The sequence below is a fragment of the Tiliqua scincoides genome, chromosome 4, assembly GCF_035046505.1.
Source record: "Tiliqua scincoides isolate rTilSci1 chromosome 4, rTilSci1.hap2, whole genome shotgun sequence".
In the NCBI taxonomy this organism is placed as follows: Eukaryota; Metazoa; Chordata; class Lepidosauria; order Squamata; family Scincidae; genus Tiliqua; species Tiliqua scincoides.
In genome coordinates this window covers 24,816,466-24,836,045 of record NC_089824.1, presented here as the reverse complement: position 1 = coordinate 24,836,045, position 19,580 = coordinate 24,816,466, and the positions used below count along the sequence as shown (strand labels likewise).

The window sequence follows — 19,580 nt, the reverse complement described above, 5'->3', positions numbered from 1 at the left end:
GAATACTTGGTCCAAACTTTCTGATGTTTGTTCTCTTTAAACATCAAAATGGAATTCTTTACCTGAGGAAGGGAATTGGTTAGTGAAATAAAGTGTATCAATATAAAGCTTCATTCAGTTGTGTTCCTTTAGTGCAGGCATCAGTGGGGCAAGTCTGCCTGGGCACACATCAGGAACTCATGTTTTCCCAGGGGCCCTGCCTATCCGCTTCATTGACTGTTTTGGGATTTGCAGCAGCCAAAAAAGTCAAGCTTGTAAAATCCTCCATATAGAATCACACATTGGGCCTTTGGCAACAGTCTAGAGGGCCCCTGGCAACAATCCCTCTTGGCTGCTGGGTAGGGGAGAAAGGGGATAAATACCCTGAGCACACCCTCCTGTCTCCTTTACCCTCCTCAGTGGCCAGTATCTCCTGGGCCTCAATACTGTTGCCTGGGAGCATTGCAAGGTGGGAAGGGGAGGAATTGTCCCTCACCTATCTGCCTGGAGAGAGCTTACTGCCAGGTTAGTCCCAGGTGAACTGAAGGGTGAACCAGCTGGGATGGGAAGATTGAGCAGTGTGGAGGGGGAGAAAATAAAGTGAGCAAATGCAATGGGGGGATACATATGGATGGGGAAGGAGGAGCAGCAATCAGATGGGGTGGAGCTTGTTCAGGTAAGGGAGCCCAGAACTGGGCAGTGCCACTGTGCCCTGGCACAGACCTTGAGTTTCTGTAGAGTGCTAGTTTATGGTGAGGGGCATGTTTTCTATTTTGCACTTGTAAAGCCAGGTGGGTCTTTATTCTAATATGCTTGAAATAGAAGAACTTTAAACTGGGCACTGGGGAGGGCTGGAAAACTCACTGGTTCTTTTTGGGGGGTTGTTATTGCAGGCAGACTACAGAGTAAGCTCCATTTACCACTGTGGGACTTCTGAGTAGACATGCATAGGACTGAGCTCACAGGCTGCAATCCTACCCACACTTTCCTGAGAGTAAGCCCCATTGACCACTATGGGACTTACTTCAGAGTAGATTCACTTGGTGTAACAGGACTGGATCCCCCTTATTTAATTATTTCTTTTATTTTAATTTAATTATTTATAATTATTTATTTTAATTTGCTTGATGATGTCACTTCTGGCCATGACATCACTTCCAATGGGACCTGGACAGATTGTCATTCTAAAAAGTGGGTCCAGGTGCTAAAAGTTTGAGAACTGCTGCAATAAGGTGTTAGTAAGTTGACATGGGTGTGTGTGTGTATGTGTGTGACTACAAGTTTTCAAAATCACTAAAATCAGAGTTTGGAGGAATAAAACCATCATGCTATACATCAATCAATGCGTAATTTCATGCAGAATGCAATGAAACAAACCACATTGAAATATCTGTGTTCTAACAAAAGGTACAGCCAAAAAGCCAGTGGAGGTGGGGCGATGGCACATCACCACGCCCACCACCTGGGGTGTTGCCCCGCCCACTGCATGGGGTGATGCGCACCAGGTGGCACAAATCCTAGTGACGCCACTGGGCAGCCCTTTGCACCTGAGCATACTGCAGGCAAGGAGGGGTGGCATTCTTTGTGGGATAGGCTTGTGGCCACAGGGTAATGGACTGGGCCACCCTTTGCACCCTGCCTCAGGTGTGGTCAGATCTTGAGCCTACCAAGGATAGTTTAATGTATTTGACTGGGTGCCACCCTTCATTGCCACACCGTCTGTACAGAAAATCCCATTCCTTAATGTCACATTTATGTGAGGGCATGTTATATTTATTCAGAAAGGAAGTACTCTTTCTTCAAACACTGAGACTGTCTGTAGTTGTTACAACTTTACGGGCTTCAAGACCAAACCCTGCCATTGCAAACATCACTGGGTCAAATGCCAGTGATCCACGGTTGAGCCATGGCTCACAGTGAGCCCAGGAGGAATGTGTGGTGGGCTGCTGTGAGATACAGGAAGCTGGACTAGATGGGCCTATGGCCTGATCCAGTGGGGCTGTTCTTATGTGGGACTGATTCCATTACAAAGGTAGCATCTGTCTTGTCCCCAGACTTTGCAGATTTATTTATTTTTTTTAAAGCAACACATATAATCTCTGATTCAGAAGCACTTAATCACATGTGGAATCTTGTTTTCTTCAATAAGAAAAGAGATGAATCTTCATTAATACAAGCTGGATTAACCATTTGTAACTGTAAGTTTCAGGAAGAGACCATTTTCACTGTTCTTTCTCAGGGATGGGATATGAAATGGCAGCCTGGCAGCATGCTGTTGCTTCCAAGAACTGATGAATCATGTGTGAATGAAATCTTGGCATGCCAACAGACTGCCTGATAGTTTTAGCCTCCCTCTCACCTTGGGGTAGCAGCCATTGTGCTCCTTCCCTTTCCCTGCGATGCCGTCAGAATCGGCCTTCTCCTGGCAGAAGCACCGGAAGCATCCAGGCACTGTAGAAGACGATTGTTCAATATCTCCTCCAGCTGTTTCTTGTTACTTCCCTGCCAGTAGCTGCATGTTACCAGTCAGCGATCTAGTGACACGAAAGCAGGTTTTCTAGGAAATACAAGAATAAAAAATAACACAGGAAGCTAAAATTCAACTGCATAACAGAATTCAATCTCTGTTCATCGTGCGCCTGTGACCCACTTCTAACACTGGCTGTGCCAGTCCTCAGAATGGGTTCGGCCAACAACTATGCAGATGATGTAATTTTGAAAAAAAACACCCAAAAAACATGCTGTTCTGCTTGTGTTACAGAAGTGGCGCAACAGCATTGCAAGCATAAATGCATGTTGGGGATTGGGTGTAAAGAAATTATCAGTTTGTTTTCTAATGCAGGGATCTTCAGATTCCAGCCCTTGGGCCAGATCCAGCACCTTGCCTTTTCCCTCCGCCACATGAACAGTGTTTACTGTTCCGTAGGGGAGTCTCCATATCGCGCCACTGATCTCCCCCAAACTGTGCTTTGTCCTGCCACTTCCGCGTTCTGTTGCCCCAGCAGCCACTGCGCTTGGATTTCTGGGTAGATGGAGTTGGCGGGGTACAGTTTGGGGGAGATCGGTGGCAGGGAAGGAAGGCTCTCCAGCGGAATGGTAAGTACCGGGACTCCTTTTCATATCCAAGTCCAGCACTGTAGCCGATGTACATGGGCTCTTGCCCTGTGTATATTGACATGCATCACCACCAGTCCAGAAGCAGCAGCAGGGAATGTCTATTGCCTTCATCTTCTGATTGTGAGCTTCCTGGAGGGATCTGGTTGGCCAATGTGGAAAATAGGATGCTGAACTTGGTGGACCTAGGAATGTCTGACCTAGGAAGGCTCTTCTTATGGCCTTATAAGATAGAGGGCAGATATAGGTGATCAACCAACCAGCTATTGTATTTGGGTGGGAAAAAACTCTTATTTTTGTTCTCATTTTCTTCATACAGCAGCACATTTCGGTATACTTTGGAAGCAACCAAATCCCTACGTCAAAAGCAAGGAGAAGGACCAATGACCTACTTAAACAAAGGGCAATTTTATGCCATAACTTTGAGTGAGACTGGTGACAACAAGTGCTTCAGGCATCCAATCAGCAAAGTCAGGGTATGATCAACATTATGGACTTTGTGTGTTTGCTGTCACTGTTCTTCAGAGTGCAATTTGATACAATGACCAACCTTTTAATGGACAGCTCAAATTCATTCCTGTCCAGAGTATCATGAGACAGGTAGTGAAGTAGCTGCAAATGTAGTCCGATTTTATAGATCTGTGAAATTCTTTCAGTTCCCATTTAAAACCACTACTAAGGGTTGATGGCAATTGATAGCTTGCAAGGTTCCATCATGAATTTACTAATGACCACAGCTTCAGGAGCAAGAGCGGCTGTGATTGTGAATTCTTTGGCAGGGCCTAGGAGAGGGGGGTAAAGGTGGTAATTTGTACCCAGGCCCAGAGTCAAAAGGGGGGCCCAGGAGCCAAAGGAGGGGGCCCAGAAATTTCCTGGGTTCTGACATTTTCCTATCTACTCAGACTTATTGTCCCTACGGAATGCTGGGGACACTACTATGACTGGGGATGCTGGGGACACTACTGATGCCACATGGGTGGGTAGAGCTGGGCTCCAAAGACTTTTCCAGCTATCTCTACCCTCGCCTCACCCTGTTTCCCCCTCCCTGCCCCTATTCTGCTTGCCCATCACCACCCTCCCCCTACGCAAAGGGGCCCAAAAGAAACTTTGTACCCCCAGATAAAATTTCTCTCAGAGGCCCTGCTCTTTGGAAGAAAAGAGGCAAAATCTGTACCAGATCCATAGTCACTGAACAAGAATATCTCTTGCAGAAGTTGCTACAGAAGTTTGGGAAGTGACTGTGGTTACATTCCTATGCACACCTGTCTGAGAGTAAGTCCCATTGAACTAAGTGGAACTTACTACTGAATGAGTGTGCATGAGATTGTGCTGTGAGTCTCAGGGCACAATCCTAACCAGGTCAACTCAGAAGTAAGTCCTATTTTGTTCAATGGGGCTTACTCTCAGGAAAGTGTGGTTAGGATCGCAGCCTCAGTTCTGCAGGAGCTGCAGTTCCTTTGCGTGAATAAGATGCCAAGTTTAATCCCTAGTGCTTTGAACACTCAAAAGAGCTATGCAGGTGCCAAATATTATTATTGTTGTTGTCACCAACAATAATAATTCAATGTGAAAAAGAACTTAGATAAGTCTTGTTCTGGGAAACATCTAATAAGACATGCAGAACTGCAACCAGATATACCAATGACCCGAATTAATATAAAGCAGATCCATCCGTTCTGGGGAGCTGTTACTAGTTAGAGAAGATGCTGCTGGACTGGAAAGATCATTCATAGAAGATCGTTCATAGAAAGGTCATTCTGTCATCATATGACAGAAGCCATAGTGTAGTGTGTATAGTGATTCATAGCCCAATCCTGTGCATATCTACTCAGAAGTAATTTCCATTAGTACCCAAGAAAACTTGTGCCTTGGCTGTTTTAAGTCAGAGTAGATGATGCTGAGCTACATAAATCTGACTGTGACCTTCCCCAGTACCCAGTGAGTTAACGCTGGTTAAAACCTGCCCGAGTGACAAGGAATCTGATATAATCTTTGTGTCTTATTTGGAGCTGCAAGAAGGCTGGCCTTGATATTTTACCAAAACACAAAAGATTTTTAATTTTTCTTTCATCAGACACAGGTCAAGACACAGTTGAACTGGAAAAACATTTTTTTATTTAACATTGTTAGAACACCTCTCCTCAAATTTAGAAGACCTGGTTGGTTCACAGTACATTAAAACGCCCTCTAATATATAAAAACAACAAAATTCACCAAATGTTAATGTGCTCTCATTCTTTGGACTCTCTTTGTGGGGACAGAGTGCCCACAGTTGGAGAGCAGCTGCAATAATACAGAGATGCAAGGATGCCATTCTCTCTGCGGTCTGCATGCACTTGTCTTTATTCATAGACCCTGTTGATTTGGTCAGATGCCTGTTGGTGTTAAGTATCTGTTGTGTCTTGATCAGTCATATAAATTGTGATGTTACAAAAGAGAGGAGATGGTTCTGGTCATTGAGTTCAAACTGTTTGACCTAGGTCAGGGGTGCCCAAACCCCAGCCCGAGGGCCACTTGCGGCCCTCGAGGCCTCTCAGTGCGGCCCTCAGGGAGCCCCAAGTCTCCAATGAGCCTCTGGCCCTCCAAAGATTTGTTGAAGCCTGCACTGGCCCAACGCAACTTCTCTCAGCGTGAGGGCAACTGTTTGACCTCTCGTGTGAGCTGTGAGATGAGAGCTCCCTTCACTGCTTGCTCTTTCATATCTGTGTCTCAGCAGCGGCAGCAAAGGAAAGGCCAGCCTTGCTTTGTACAAGGCCTTTTAGAGACATTGAGCTATTGCAAGACCTTCATTCATTCATACAAGTTCATCTTTAATATTCATTTGTGTAAACTTATGTAAATTTATTCAAATTTTAAATGTAAATTAATTCTTTTTTTCCCCCGGCCCCCGACACAGTGTCAGAGAGCTGATGTGGCCCTCCTGCCAAAAACTTTGGGCACCCCTGACCTAGGTCAAAGCCAACACCTTGAATTAGAACTCCTGGGCACCTTCCGGTGGCATGAAAAAGCTCTGATGGAGCTTTCTGCACCACTAGCAGCAGCATGGAAGCCTCCATCAGAAGCTGGGCTGCCTCCTTCCTCCCCTCTTTCTTTCAAAAGGGGAATGGAAGAGGAAGTGGCATGGAAGTAATTGTGGTGACAACGATGTTATCACAATTACTTCCAGGCTAGGAGGGCTTCAAATGTGGGGAGTCCCCTGGCAGGAAAACTACCAGGACTGCCACTGCCTCTCCCTGACTGTTTCATCTTCCTGCCACCCTTTCCACTTGCCCCACCATCTTAACTGAATTGGTGAGCAGCTCCTAATCTGCTGGCACAAGGCTTTGGCCTTCCCATCAGCATCCTCAACAGCACACTGAGGAGCTCACTGCCATAGTGTCTTTCACAACTGGCAGTGATTGCTATACGGCAGTCAGCACCAGTGGAAAAGACACTGTTAACAATGGCCTGGGAAGGTAGGATTGGCCCAACAGAACTCAGACAAATACTGTTGACATTCAGGCTTCGTCCCATCAATCACCTGTTCTGTGGTCCTTTCAGAGTGTGATCATGGTTGTGTTCAGTGAAGATAAAAACCGAGATGAACAGCTGAAGCATTGGAAATACTGGCATTCCCGGCAGCACACAGCAAAACAGAGGGTCCTTGACATTGGTGAGTGAGTAAGCAACCTTGTGAACTAATATGCTTTCTAGGGCAGTGTTTCTCAAACTGGGGATTGGAACCCACTAGTTGGGTCGTGAGCCAATTTCAGGTGGGTCCCCATTCATTTCAATATTTTATTTTTAATATATTAGACCTGATGCTATCGTGGTATGTGACTGCATTTGGGGAAATGTTGCACATCTGTACTTTTAACAGGCTACTATGTATATGGTTTTAACAATGATAGTAAATGGGACTTACTCTGGATAAGTGTGGGTAGGATTGCAGCCTAGGACGGTAAAAATTTTTCCTGCTTGATGACGTCACTTCTAGTCATGACATCACTTCTGGTGGGTCCTGACAGATTCTCATTCTAAAAAGTGGTTCCCGGTGCTAAATGTGTGAGAACCACTGCTCTATGGGCTTTTGTTATGCTGGGTACCTCTGCCAGTGGAACAACATCTGAAAGTAGATTATGATCTAGATTAGGGATAGTGAGCTTGTTATCCATTGTCTTGGCACTAGATCTCAGTTGGGTCCACTTGAAATATTAATAATATCAGTTCTGATTCAGGATCATCCTTTTTTATTCATTAAAAAACTCTCTGGTTCAGTTCCAGATCAGGTGTTAACGTTAAGAATTGGTTTAGTAACTGGTTCAGTAACTTTGGATAAATTCTGAACTAGCTTAGTTACCTGTCTCACCTTTAGCTTCAACTTGCAACATGGAACCCACTTTTAAACTTATAGCCTTAAAAGTCCATCTTCATATGTCTGTTTTATTTCCTTTCTTATATGTCCATCTCTCTTCCTCTCCCTTTTCTCTTCATTCTCTTTCACATCTGTTGAAAGAAATCTTCAAATAAGTGAAAGAAAAGTGTTAGTGTTGCTGGTACAAGCTACTGTAGATCATGCTGTAACCCAGCAGTGAGTTCCGACTCCCCAGTTGAAGACCAGTGCTTCTGCTTCTGGGAAGGTTTTTGTAAGCCAACCTGAGCTATCTGCATGAGAAACAGTGATGTGGCGGCGTCACCCCAGGGGCATTTTGCCAGGGTCCCCTCAGACATGGAGCCAATGTTGTCCCTATGCTCAGTTAAGCTTCAAAGTCAAACTGACTATGCCTGAGTCACAAGCTTGCCTGCAGTACAGCTTTCTGTTGATTCTAATTCTTGGCCGGTAAGGACTCAAAATGGATAATTATCAGCATTCTCACCAGATTGCAGTTTCCAGTTAGCTAGTCTAAAAGTGATAATAAGTTTTGTATAGATATGCCCTTACTTTAAAACATCAATTGTGCCTTTATCTCTTCTGGTCATTCTTTTTCCAGGGCAAATGTATTCCAAGATATATTGCAATACTTTGCACCAGATACGTGTATGAATTGGATATTTGCAGTGTGTTCATGGGTATGGTCATGTGTCTTGAACTCCTACCTTGTCTTGTCTTGTTTTTAACCTTGCCTGTAGTCTTAATAGCAGATCCCTGCATCTAGAAGGATATCCCACCTGTTTCACAGAACAGATAAAATTCTGAAATGCTGGCACTTCGGCCTCTTTCTCCTTCAGAAAGCCACATCTCCCAGTTGAACATTCCACCAATCTCTGTGCCCTGGAGGGTTTCAGGCATTCCAAGTACATTGTTTCGCTTGTCCAGGCAGCATCCCAGCCCTTCAGCACTGACAGGCTTACGAATGATTTCTGTCATGTAGATATGGCTGAAATTGTGAATCACCTCTTGATTGCAGCTCATACTTTTTCTTTTTTTTCTTTTTTTTCTTTTTTTTCTTTTTTTTTCTTTTTCTTTTTCTTTTTCTTTTTTTAAAGAAAATTAAGAGGTGGCAAGAGAATGGGAAAGAATGGGAGAATGTTTCTCTGCGTGTCAGGGGAGAAAAAAACACCTCACTCTCCATAGCCTTGAGTGTCCTTTCCTGTTGATGATGCATTCGCTATAGAATGCCATTCATGGATTTGTTTTTTATTAATAATCCACATTATTCATGGATTTATTTCAACTTGGATGTTTGCATTTTTCCATTTGGGGGGAACATGACAAAAGATTCTATGATGGCTTGTAGTACTTGAGTCATTGTACAGGAAGTAAGAATCTTTATAAATGCTTCAGAAGGGGAAAAAAAACCTTGCTTGAAAAAGAAAAGAGACTAGAGCAATGGTTCTCAAACGTTGAGGGAACTTTATTCCCTCAGTAAGTTCTTGCAGGGGAGGGGGGAGGGCAGTGACGCGATCCCCAAGATCACGTCACTAAGTGGGGTGACGGGGGGGTGCTTTGCACTTACTTTCAGAAGGCTGGGCTGCAGCAGGCTACAGGAAGAGCGGCGAGCCCTGCGCAGCCCTGCACAGCGCTCTCCGAAGCTTGGAACATTCGCTAAAAGCGGGCACAAAGCACCACCTGCAAAACAGAAGTGCTTTGCGCCTGCTTTTAGTGCAAAGCACCCCCTCCCTCACCTTCCCCCGCCCCTTAAAGGGATGGGGGAAGTGTTACACAAACTGGTGGGTTGTGACCCACCAGTTTGAGAACCACTGGACTAGAGGATGCAACACACCCTCAAAGCAGGAATCGAGCTAGCCTTGTCAAATCATGGTTCAGAAATACAAATACGAGAAATAAAAATGCAGGTTGAGCATCCCTTATCTGGACTTCTAAAATAAGGAATGTTCTAAAATACGGAACTTTTCTGAAGTGCCTACATGACTGTTTTGTTTTACTTTTTTGCCTAAAGAAACCTTGTTTCATGCACAAAATTATTAAAAATATTGTATAAAATTACCTTCAGGCTATGTATATAAGCAGTATATGAAAAAAATGAATTTTGTGTTTAGACTTGGACCTTATCCCCAAGATCTCTCATATATATACATGTATTTATATATATGTATTCTGAAATACAGAAAAATCTGATATCCAAAACACTTCTGGTCCCAAGCATTTTTGATAAGGGATGTCCAACCTGTAATAATGATGAGGAGTTTGGGAATGTGGCATGGGTTTGCACACTTCCTCCCTCTTTTTAGCCGCATGAATTCTCTCTCTTTTCCAGTAAGTGTTAACTAGAGTGCAGTGTTAATGCTGCATCCACAGATAAAGCTAACCATGGTTAGCTTTTAAACTAGGATTAGGAACTGATTTGCAAATTCTAGTTAAAAGCTAATTATAGTTAGCAACAAAGGTTAGTATCAATGCAGATGAAACTTGAACAATTTTACTTTTTTTACCAATGTTCATGACTTCATTCCCCATTTTGGTTTGTATCCAAAGATTCCCATTCTCTAGAGGACGTAGTTTCTCTGGGAGAAAGAGAATTTTCAATACAGTCCACTGTTTCCCAATATAGAAAGCCCAGTTTCTTCCTAAACCTAGTATCTCCAAAAAAAATTCCAGCCAATGAGTTGCATTGAATGAAGTCAGGCTCTGACATGGTTAGTTACACCAAAGTAGTAGAAACTTTATATGACGGCAAATAAAATATGCCCCAGTGGCAAAGCAAACTTTTTTTTTTTAAAGCATCTATAAATTTTTCTATGCTGTTTTATTACAGCTGATTACAAGGAGAGCTTTAACACTATTGGGAATATTGAAGAAATTGCTTATAATGCTGTGTCCTTTACTTGGGATGTCAATGAAGAAGCAAAGGTGAGCTTAATATATGAAAATATATTCCTATCACAGTTCTTAGGGTTGCTCAGCAAATTGGGTTTGAAATGTTAATGCCATTTATAAAAGTCTTGGTAAAGGTTGAGAAACATCAGGTTTTGACATTTCACTGAACTTTGCATGAATCAAGAAGAGTTCCTTTCTTTCCTTCCATGAAGATAATTTCTGTGTCAGGAAATTTATATGTGTTTATATATATAGATCAGGGGTGCTCAATAGGTGGATCGCGATCTACCGGTAGATCGCGAGGCAAAATGAGTAGATCGCGGAGCCCTGTCTCTCCAAACTGTTAATATGTCAGTTTCGTCTAGTGACTAGACAAAACTGACATATTTAGCTGACACTAAACTGACACTGAAACTGACACTTTAGCTGCTCTTCAGGCATGCAGCAACAAAACTGACGAAACTGACTAGACTCTAGTCAGTTTCATCAGTTTCGTGGCGCTGCATGCTGGAAGAGCAGGAGCTAAAGTGGGCAGCGGCGGGAGGGGGAGCTGGGCTGCAGTGGACTGAGGAGCTTCCTGGGGCTCCGTAGCAGAAGGGGGGAGGGGCGGGAGTTCGAGATGGAGTTGCTCTGATGGCGGTTGCCGCGGGAGGCCCCGAGTGACCCTCCCCTTCCCTTCCAGTCAGGTCTGGCCCAACCCAGCCCAGCCCAGCCATGCCCGGCCCAGCTGCCCCTGTAGGAGCCCAGAGGTAAGTGCTTCGCCGCTGCTGCTCTCGGCCGGGGCTGACAGGTGAGACGACCCCCCTGGCCTCCCTGCCGCTGCAGGAGGAGGGCCGGTGGAAGCAGTGTCTCCCCCGCGTGCTGCCTGCACGCGCAGCTCCTCTCAATGGAAACGGGGAAGCCCCCCGCCCCTTCCGAGGAGGACCTGCGACACCTCCCTCTCCCTGCTGGTCTCGGGGCGCAGCCACAAAGAGTTTGGGGGGGCAGGGAGTGGGGAGCTCCTCCCCCCCGTAGTGCAGCAAGGCTGGGCATGTGCCTCTTGGGGGGACCTGTGGCTGCCCCCAGTATGTGGGGTGGGGAGAGAGGAGAGTCCTCCCGTGTGCTTCCTGAAGCATCTGGTGGGCCACTGTGGGGCACAGGAAGCTGTACTTGGTGGGCCTCCTCTGACCTGGTCCAGCAGGGGCTCCATACATCAAAGGGGGTGTCTGTCAGATGCTTCCTTCCCCCCTGGTAGATCTCCAGGCCTTGCTGGGTTTCAAAGTAGCTCTCGAGCCAAAAAAGTGTGAGCACCCCTGTGATAGATGTTAGCTTAAGAAGAGTCCTACTGGCTCGTGCCAAAAGCCCATCTAGTCCAGCTTCCTGTATCTCACAGTGGCCCACCAAATGCTTCAGGGAGCACACAAGACAACCTTCGTTCTGTGCCCTCCCCTGTGATCTCCATGAAAAAAGTAAAACATTACATTTGAAGTGAGTTTTTAACAGTGGCTGCTGTATATATAGGCTGCTGTAACATGAAGGGTGCAATCCTAACCCCTTATGTCAGTACTTTCCAGCACTGGCATAGAGGTGCCAATGGGGCATGTGCTGCATCCTGCAGTTGGGTGTCGCTCACGGAGACCTCCTCAAAGTAAGGGAATGTTTGTTCCCTTACCTCAGAGCTGCATTGCCCTTATGTCAGTGCTGGAAAGCCCTTACCACAGCCCTTACCACAGGGCTGCATTGTGACTACACCGGAGCTGGGAAGTTGGATAGGATTGGGCTCTTAGTAGTTAGTTTTTTAAGTATTTAAACTTTATTTTACTGTGATTTATATACTTTTGTTACCCTCCTTGAATATCTCTTTACTATAGGGGAAAGTGGGATAAAATTAATAAATAAATGAAACTCTGCTTAGCAGCTTATTTCTCCTAGAAGTTGGGAGGGAGAGAATCAGAAAAGCAGTGGGCACCACCAATGTTGTGGCTTGCCTGTTGTCTTGCAATACATCTGACTCCGCATAAAATGATCTCTTAAGACAGTGGTGTGAATTTTTAATTACTGTTTCCAAAGTTCTTTATGCTGTGTTGGTTCCTTTCATCTCAGGATCTTATCGTGTTTGTCATAATTATTACTACAAATGGTGGGGATTCCATGAAGGCCCATCATGCGAAAGAAAGGCAGAATTGGTGCTGTGCTGTGTGTAAATCAAAGTGGTTAAAGGAATTTGGAGCCAGAGGGGAAACCCCATCTCAGTATAACAGTTTGGCCTTTCAGCAAGAGCAATTGTGCACTGCATGTACAGTAGATAAATGTGACATGGTACATCAGTGTGTTTCTACATGGGATTTGCTGGCTTAGCACAGAAGCTGGATCATTGTGATTGGAGAAGCCGAAGGACTAGCTTAATTCTCCAAGGGGGAAGTCCATTTGTAGAAGTCAGTTCTGTAAGGCTTTCATCAATAGCTAGAGCGATTTAGGACTATTGATGTTTGCTGATGAAAGACCACATCCTGCTGGACTTAGTGAGACAAATCCCCCATTGTGTAGTGAGGAGTTTGCCACGGGAGGAATTCTAGTATTTCATTAAAAGACGTTAATACCTCACTATAGGACGGAAGCTCTGCCAGTGCTAGATGTGTGTTGCTCCAAAAAAAAAAAAAGTAATCTATTACCAGAAGCAAATATATATATAAATTATCAAGCTTAACATTCTAATGACACACACATGCACACACACATACATTCAACTTGCATGATTTCTTCTGATTGCTTTTCAAAGAGTTCAGAATATTTTGGCAAGGCCAGGGGAGCTGAAAACAAGGAAAAAGACACTTGAGAAAGTGGAGTGTGGGAAGGTAGGACTGCACCCATGGTGAAGCCAGTGGGTGCACTGCCTCACTTAGGTTTGGAAGGTAAATTGGCTTTTTAATTTGTGACATTTCATCCTTCCATTTACAGAATGAGAGCTCTGTTTTAAGAACAGGAACAGTTATAATTTGGTTTTTGTTTTAAAGTACAGTATCTTTATGTACTTTAGATACTGTGTCCAAAATATGTGTGTGTGTGTGTGTGTGTGTGTTCCCGTGTCCGTGTCCGTATCCATGTCCAAAAATGAGCAGTTGTGCTCCAAATTACACTCCCACTTGACCTGCACAGCTCTGCTCATTCAAGATATTTGTTCATTCAGATCAATTTTTCATGATCCCAATCACCCTTATGCTTCCTTAAATGATCCTGACCCACCCCCTACTTTGTGTTGTGGTGAGTGGAGCAGAGTGTTAATATGGCTAAGAGGTACTTAAAGTGATCTTGAAAAAAGCCTCCCTTGAGTTACCATTACCTTTAAAAGTACCCTCCTATATTTACAATCATAGTGCCTGAAAGAGAATTTTTCTTCAGGAACAGTTAAGTGTAGGGTACCATTTCTCTCATGTGCGTGATCACACACACACATGTGTAAAGACAGTCCCCAAACACACGCAGAATCCTGCCCACACAAAAAAGAAGGCTTCTTCTTTCCGTGTCAACATGTATACTCATAGTGCCAGATAGTCCTTCCTCTCCCAATCAATGACCTTACTGAAGATTGATTCGGCCAACAGCAGCAGCTCCTCTTCCTCTGTCTTTCACAGCTGGAAAATTGTATTGCTCTCATTCCACCTTTTCACCTATGTAAAGGAAGGGGGAGAACAGAAGTACAGGAGAGGGGCAGAAACACAGTGCAGAGTCCAGTTGGTTGGGCACCTGGGTTTTATTCAGGATGGGGCCTCAAACACCCTGGAGTTGGACCACCTGCCCTACTGGCTTTACATAGCTGCCTCGAGTCCCTTCAGGGAGAAAGGTGGGGTAAAAATAAAGTATAATAATAATAATAAGTATAATAATAGCCAATTTTGTAAGTTTATGTTGGTTCTGAGACCCAGTCGTGCATTTGAAGTCCCATTCAAGTCTGGTCCCTCTGGACAGGGTAGCCCATCCCCCACAGAGTACAGAACACACTTTGCAGTACTTCTTCCCCTCAACCCACACCATGCAGAGCACTGCTCTTCTCTCCTTGAAAAGGCAGAAAGTAGGGAATGGGAGGATGAGGAGCAACTGTGGCACCCCTACTAGATAAGGGAAAGTAGGATTTCAATTGAGTAAAAGGGGAGTAGGACACCTGGCTGAGGAACCCATTTGCGGTCAGAGGCAGACACCTCACTACATCTCAGAAATCTGGCCATGGCACACACACACACCCCCCCCCCCATAGAAATCCCTACCTCAATCTCAGAATTCATTGGAAGCTCAGCCAAATGCTCCCTTTGGTTTCCAGGACAGTAAAATAATACCTCTATTACTGCAGAGGTGTTTGTTTCAGGTGAATAAGATAGGTTTACAGTTTAAGTCTTACTGAACGCAATTGTTTTACATCTGAGTGACAGAAATGACACCATTTTCCAAACGCCTCTAGGACCCACCAGTGTTCCTAATGCAATATGCAAGTTTTTGCATTTTATTTGCACATTTTATTCCCTCACATTGCTACATAAAAAAGAGGAAAAAAAGGTGATTCTGAGGCAGGGCATAGCATTAAGGCCTCTCCTGCTGTGGCTATTATGCTGTCTCAGCAAATTTGTGGGGTTCACTTTAATTTTAATTTTTCTTTTTTTGAACATCTAATATGAAAAAAGTTTCGTGTGACTTGGAAGACTCGCATTCTGCATTGCGAATACTGATTGAGACCAAAAAGGGTGGCATTTACTGTCCTTGAGATGACTGTTGTACTGGGCCATCATGGCTCTCTGCTTATGATCCATTTTAATTTCTGAAAGCTCAGCAGATAACAGTTTTGTTCTAATGCACATTTGAGGATTAAAGAGTGATTACAGAAGGAGTAAGAGAAATTCTACATAGGGCTGCTATTTTCTGCAGCAGCCCCAAGTTCCTTAGGAGCTCAGGAATATGTCCTTTATAATATTTTAATAGTGTGTCCAATGGAACAAACCAACCTCTTCTCCCCCCCCCCCCATTTCTCCTTCATGGCATTAATTGACTTGTTTTCACATTATAGGCCAGATTATTCACATTTGCAGATAAATTCTGGCTGATACAATTCATTCTGTATGTTTCCAGAGACTGTGTCCAGTAGAAATTTAGCTGGCAATTTATAGATGGACCAAAAGAGTAGGTGCTTAGCCAAGTGACCATCCTGCTTGGGTTGACATTGCCCTTTTCAGGATTTATTTCTATTTTGTATCTGAATATAAATCATTATATTGACATCAGTAGGGTTGCCAGGTTCAAACTGGGACAGTGTGCCAATACCTTTAACCACTGTATAGAAGAGGAAATTTTGGCAAGTGCAGCTTTTAAAAGCCTTCAGTGTTGAGCTACACCTGCCAAAATTCTCTGGTAACCTTAGATATCAACTCTGCTGATGTGGGAGCATGTTCAGGAGGTAACCCAACTGGCTTCTCATGTGCAAACTTTTAATTGGATGCCGTATGTAAAGTGGAAGATTGGTGTTGCAGCAACTGTTACCCTGCACATGCCCGATCTTGTCTGGTCTCGGAAGCTAAGCAGGTACTTGGATGGGAGATCGCCTGGGAATACCGGGTGCTGTAGGCTTATACCATAGTCTTTCAAGACTGAAGGTTGCCAATTCAGGTGTTGGTGGCATATACTTACCTTAACCATGTCTACTCAAAAGTAAGTCCTATTGTGCTTAATGGGGCTTACTCCCAGGAAAGTGTGTATAGGATTGCAGCCATAGTTGTTAGACTAAGACATGATGAATATAAAAATATGAATATAAAATAATATTCGTATCCCTACAATTACAGGTAGTAGTTCAAAAATCATGCAGCAAAGGAGATCACTTTAGCTAGAAACTTTTAAAATATGAGACCATGTTGTAAATGTATAATGAGAAGGAGCAAAAGTTAGCATCCCTGTTTCCCATTGGCTTTGGGAATGTGTTGGATCTGCTATGCGCCCGCTGAAATGACTTTTTTTTTGCAGAATGCTGTGTGAAATTCACTTGCCAGTTCTAGGCACATTCTGCTGATGTACACTCAAGTCCTGCCTGTGACTTGCTTTTCAAGCACATAACAAAGACTGTTTATATTTAGAGCTTAAATTAGAACTACTTGCATAATTTCAAAATAGCTTTCTGTGGGCAGCAGGCCTGATGATTCTTCTCCACAGCTCCAAGCTCAGGAGGTAGGTGGGAGCTCATTTGTGTCATACTGAGCTTTGGCAGTATTTGAAGCATCCCTAAAGTGCAGGATGATTTTCAGGGACCACACCCTGCCCTCCACCTTGACCAAGTTTAGAGGAAGGAAAGAGTCTTTTCACACTCGCTAGAGCAGGGCTGTCCAAACCCCTGCCTGCAGATCAGATCCGAGATCCCCCCCATAAGTGGAGCTTTTCATTCCACCATGGCAGCATGATTCTTTCAAGCTGATCTTGGTGCAATGACACTCTGGGCAGTTGTGTCCAGAGGCTGTGGAACAGGATGTCTGGGCAGGCATGACTGCCCAGAGCATCCCTGTGCCAAGATCAGCTTGAAAGAAAAGCAGCGCCATGGTGGAACAATAAGTGCCGCTTGAGACAGGAAGGGCTTTTTCGGGACGCAGTGGTCTCCAGTTTGGAGACTGCTGCACTAGAGCATAGCAAGGGAATTTGTGAGCCCTACTTATGAAGGTTGATTCTCTGACATTGTAGCATGGTCATGAGATACATGCTATCTCCATGCTATCAAAGGATATTCCATTAGTATCCTCCTATATTCCTCGGCCATGACATTATGTCCTTAAGGAACAGATTCTGCAGCTCATTGGCTGCAGTATTAGCTGCAAAGTCACAACAACAAGGACTAGTGAGACATGGTGCTTTAGCAAGGCCCAAGCATAAGGGAGAAAATGGGTGTGCTTTACTTGAGTTTAGGGAGGCCCAAGCTGGAAGAACTGGAATGAAATTGTCAATCATCATCAATTGAGAATGAGAATAAAAACATACAGATGCAGGAAAATGGGATGTCCAGATCTTATGGAATTTGCTGGAATGACTCAGAAGCAGAAGAACTCAACTGTGTGTGTTCTGAACCATAAGCTTCTAACCCACACCCAGATATAAGTATAGTGGTTATATGGGAAACCTGAGGGTGCAGTTTGAGAGACAGAGAAAAGTGTGTCTCCTTGCATAACTTGCTCAATCAAAAACTGTTCCAAAGTTGTCATTTCCTGTTCCAAGAGAAGCCTACAGGGTGTGGCAGCAGAAGGGAGGGGCAAGGATCATAATAATCAAGCATTGAAATATAGGGAGCAATAGCTGCCACTGTTCCTACACTGGCCTACATGCTGCTTCTACTCTTGCTCCTCCTCCTCTGACTACCCAAGTTGAAAAAGGAAGAGTGGGACAGAATAGAAAAGGAAATGCAGTGTTCCTCAACCAGTGGTACTTGTACCACCAGTAGTACTTGAGATGGTGTCTGGTGATACTCACAGGACCCCCAGACCCCCACTGCCTGGCAGCAAGACCAGCAATGTAACATGACAAGCAACAGTAGGTGGCTTAGACTGGTGGGTGGAGCTCCTGCTTGCGCTTTTTGTGTGCTCAAAAAAGCCCTTTTGTCTGCCCTGAGCCTCTTACCAGTGCTTTTCACATTGCATCTGACCTCCCAATCTGGAAGTAACTGGCGATGATGTCATCGTCTGTTACTTCTGGTGGTACTTCCAACAGGTGGACCATACTAAGTGGTATAGTGGGGGACAAACTTTGAGAAATGCTGGTGTAGGCTGATGGAGGTGGCCTCCCAGCCAATTTTCTGCCTGAGGTGCTTCTGTTGACCTCATGGATGAGCTGGCCTTAGGATCATGGCAGGAGGGACAGGATGCTTGTACCAACCAGAAACATTATGCTTGAGTGGCCTTTGGTGCACCATCTCTTTTCTGTCACACTGGCAAAGCAGAAGGAGTTGCTGCAACACATTGGAAGTTCTTCCCTGGAAGTGGTTAGTTTGCTGTTGCAACCAGTGAAAGTGGTAGGTTACATGGTTTGTTTGCAGAGGCCTCAGGTGGGATACTTGGTAACTTCTGTTAAAAGAATTTAGGTAGCAGAGATGGGAAAGGCTTCTGCCTGGCACCCCTGACTCAGTGCTCAGAAGATGGAGGAAAAGGCAGATTAATCAAATCCAGAAGCCCCACTCCTTGACTTCCTCACCCCCACCCCATTTAACCAAATTGAGGCTCCCATAATCTTCTAAAATGATAGTGATTTTACAAAGATAAGAAACCAGGACTCCCTCTTACCCCCTGATAACACAGGCCAACACACATTTTGCTTCCTTAAACGTTACACCAATTCCTGGGTATATTTGGGGTGCCGATTGCAAAAATGGCATCCGTTTTGCCCTATCACGTCTAGTTAAGAACATAAGAACAGCCCCACTGGATCAGGCCAGAGGCCCATCTAGTCCAGCTTCCTGTATCTCACAGCGGCCCACCAAATGCCCCAGGGAGCACACCAGATAACAAGAGACCTCATCCTGGTGCCCTCCCTTGCATCTGGCATTCTGACATAACCCATTTCTAAAATCAGGAGGTTTTTGGAGATATAGTATAGCCTCTTAAGTGAATGGTTCAAGCAGCTTCCTCATGAGGAAGCCTACACCATGGCTTCCTCATGAGAAAGCTGCTTGAACCATTCACTAATGAGGCTATACTATATCCCCAAAACTAGACATGATAGTGTAAAACGGATGCAATTTTTGCAATCGGCATCCCAAATTCATATCAAACCACCATAAAGTTTGGGAAAAACTTTTCTGATCCTCAGTTTTGTAGGCCTGTGTAATTCAAGTACTATCCTGCCTGTAGTTTGGTTGCAGACACTTGGTGGGGGAAATATTCTTTTCAATATTTTATTTTTAATATATTAAACTTCATGCTACCATGGTATGGGACTGCATCTGGGGAAATGTTACAGACCTGTACTTTTAACAAGCTGCTATGTATCTTCTTTTAACAAAGATAGTCAATGGGACTTACTCCTGGGTTAGCGTGGGTGGGATTGCAACCTAGGATTGTTAAAAATCTTCCTGCTTGATGTTGTTACTTCGGGTCATGACATGACTTCCTGTGGGCCTTGACAGATTCTCATTCTAAAAGGTCCCAGTACTAATGTGTGAGAACCACTGCCTTAGGCAATACCTAGGATAGCTCTCTACAGGGGACCCTGCTCCTGTTGTTATAGCCAATGGAAGGGG

The 19,580-nt window shown here is 44.4% G+C and overlaps 1 protein-coding gene across 1 annotated transcript in view; it reads left to right on the top strand.

The window, feature by feature from the left end:
- Positions 1-19,580, top strand: part of GRHL2 (grainyhead like transcription factor 2) — a 105,062-nt gene that overhangs the window by 43,342 nt on the left and 42,140 nt on the right. Inside the window, exons 6-8 of the mRNA XM_066624391.1 lie at positions 3,413-3,569; positions 6,634-6,745; positions 10,290-10,384. Of these exons, the coding sequence (XP_066480488.1) occupies positions 3,413-3,569; positions 6,634-6,745; positions 10,290-10,384 (364 nt within the window). The remainder of the gene's footprint in view (positions 1-3,412; positions 3,570-6,633; positions 6,746-10,289; positions 10,385-19,580) is intronic.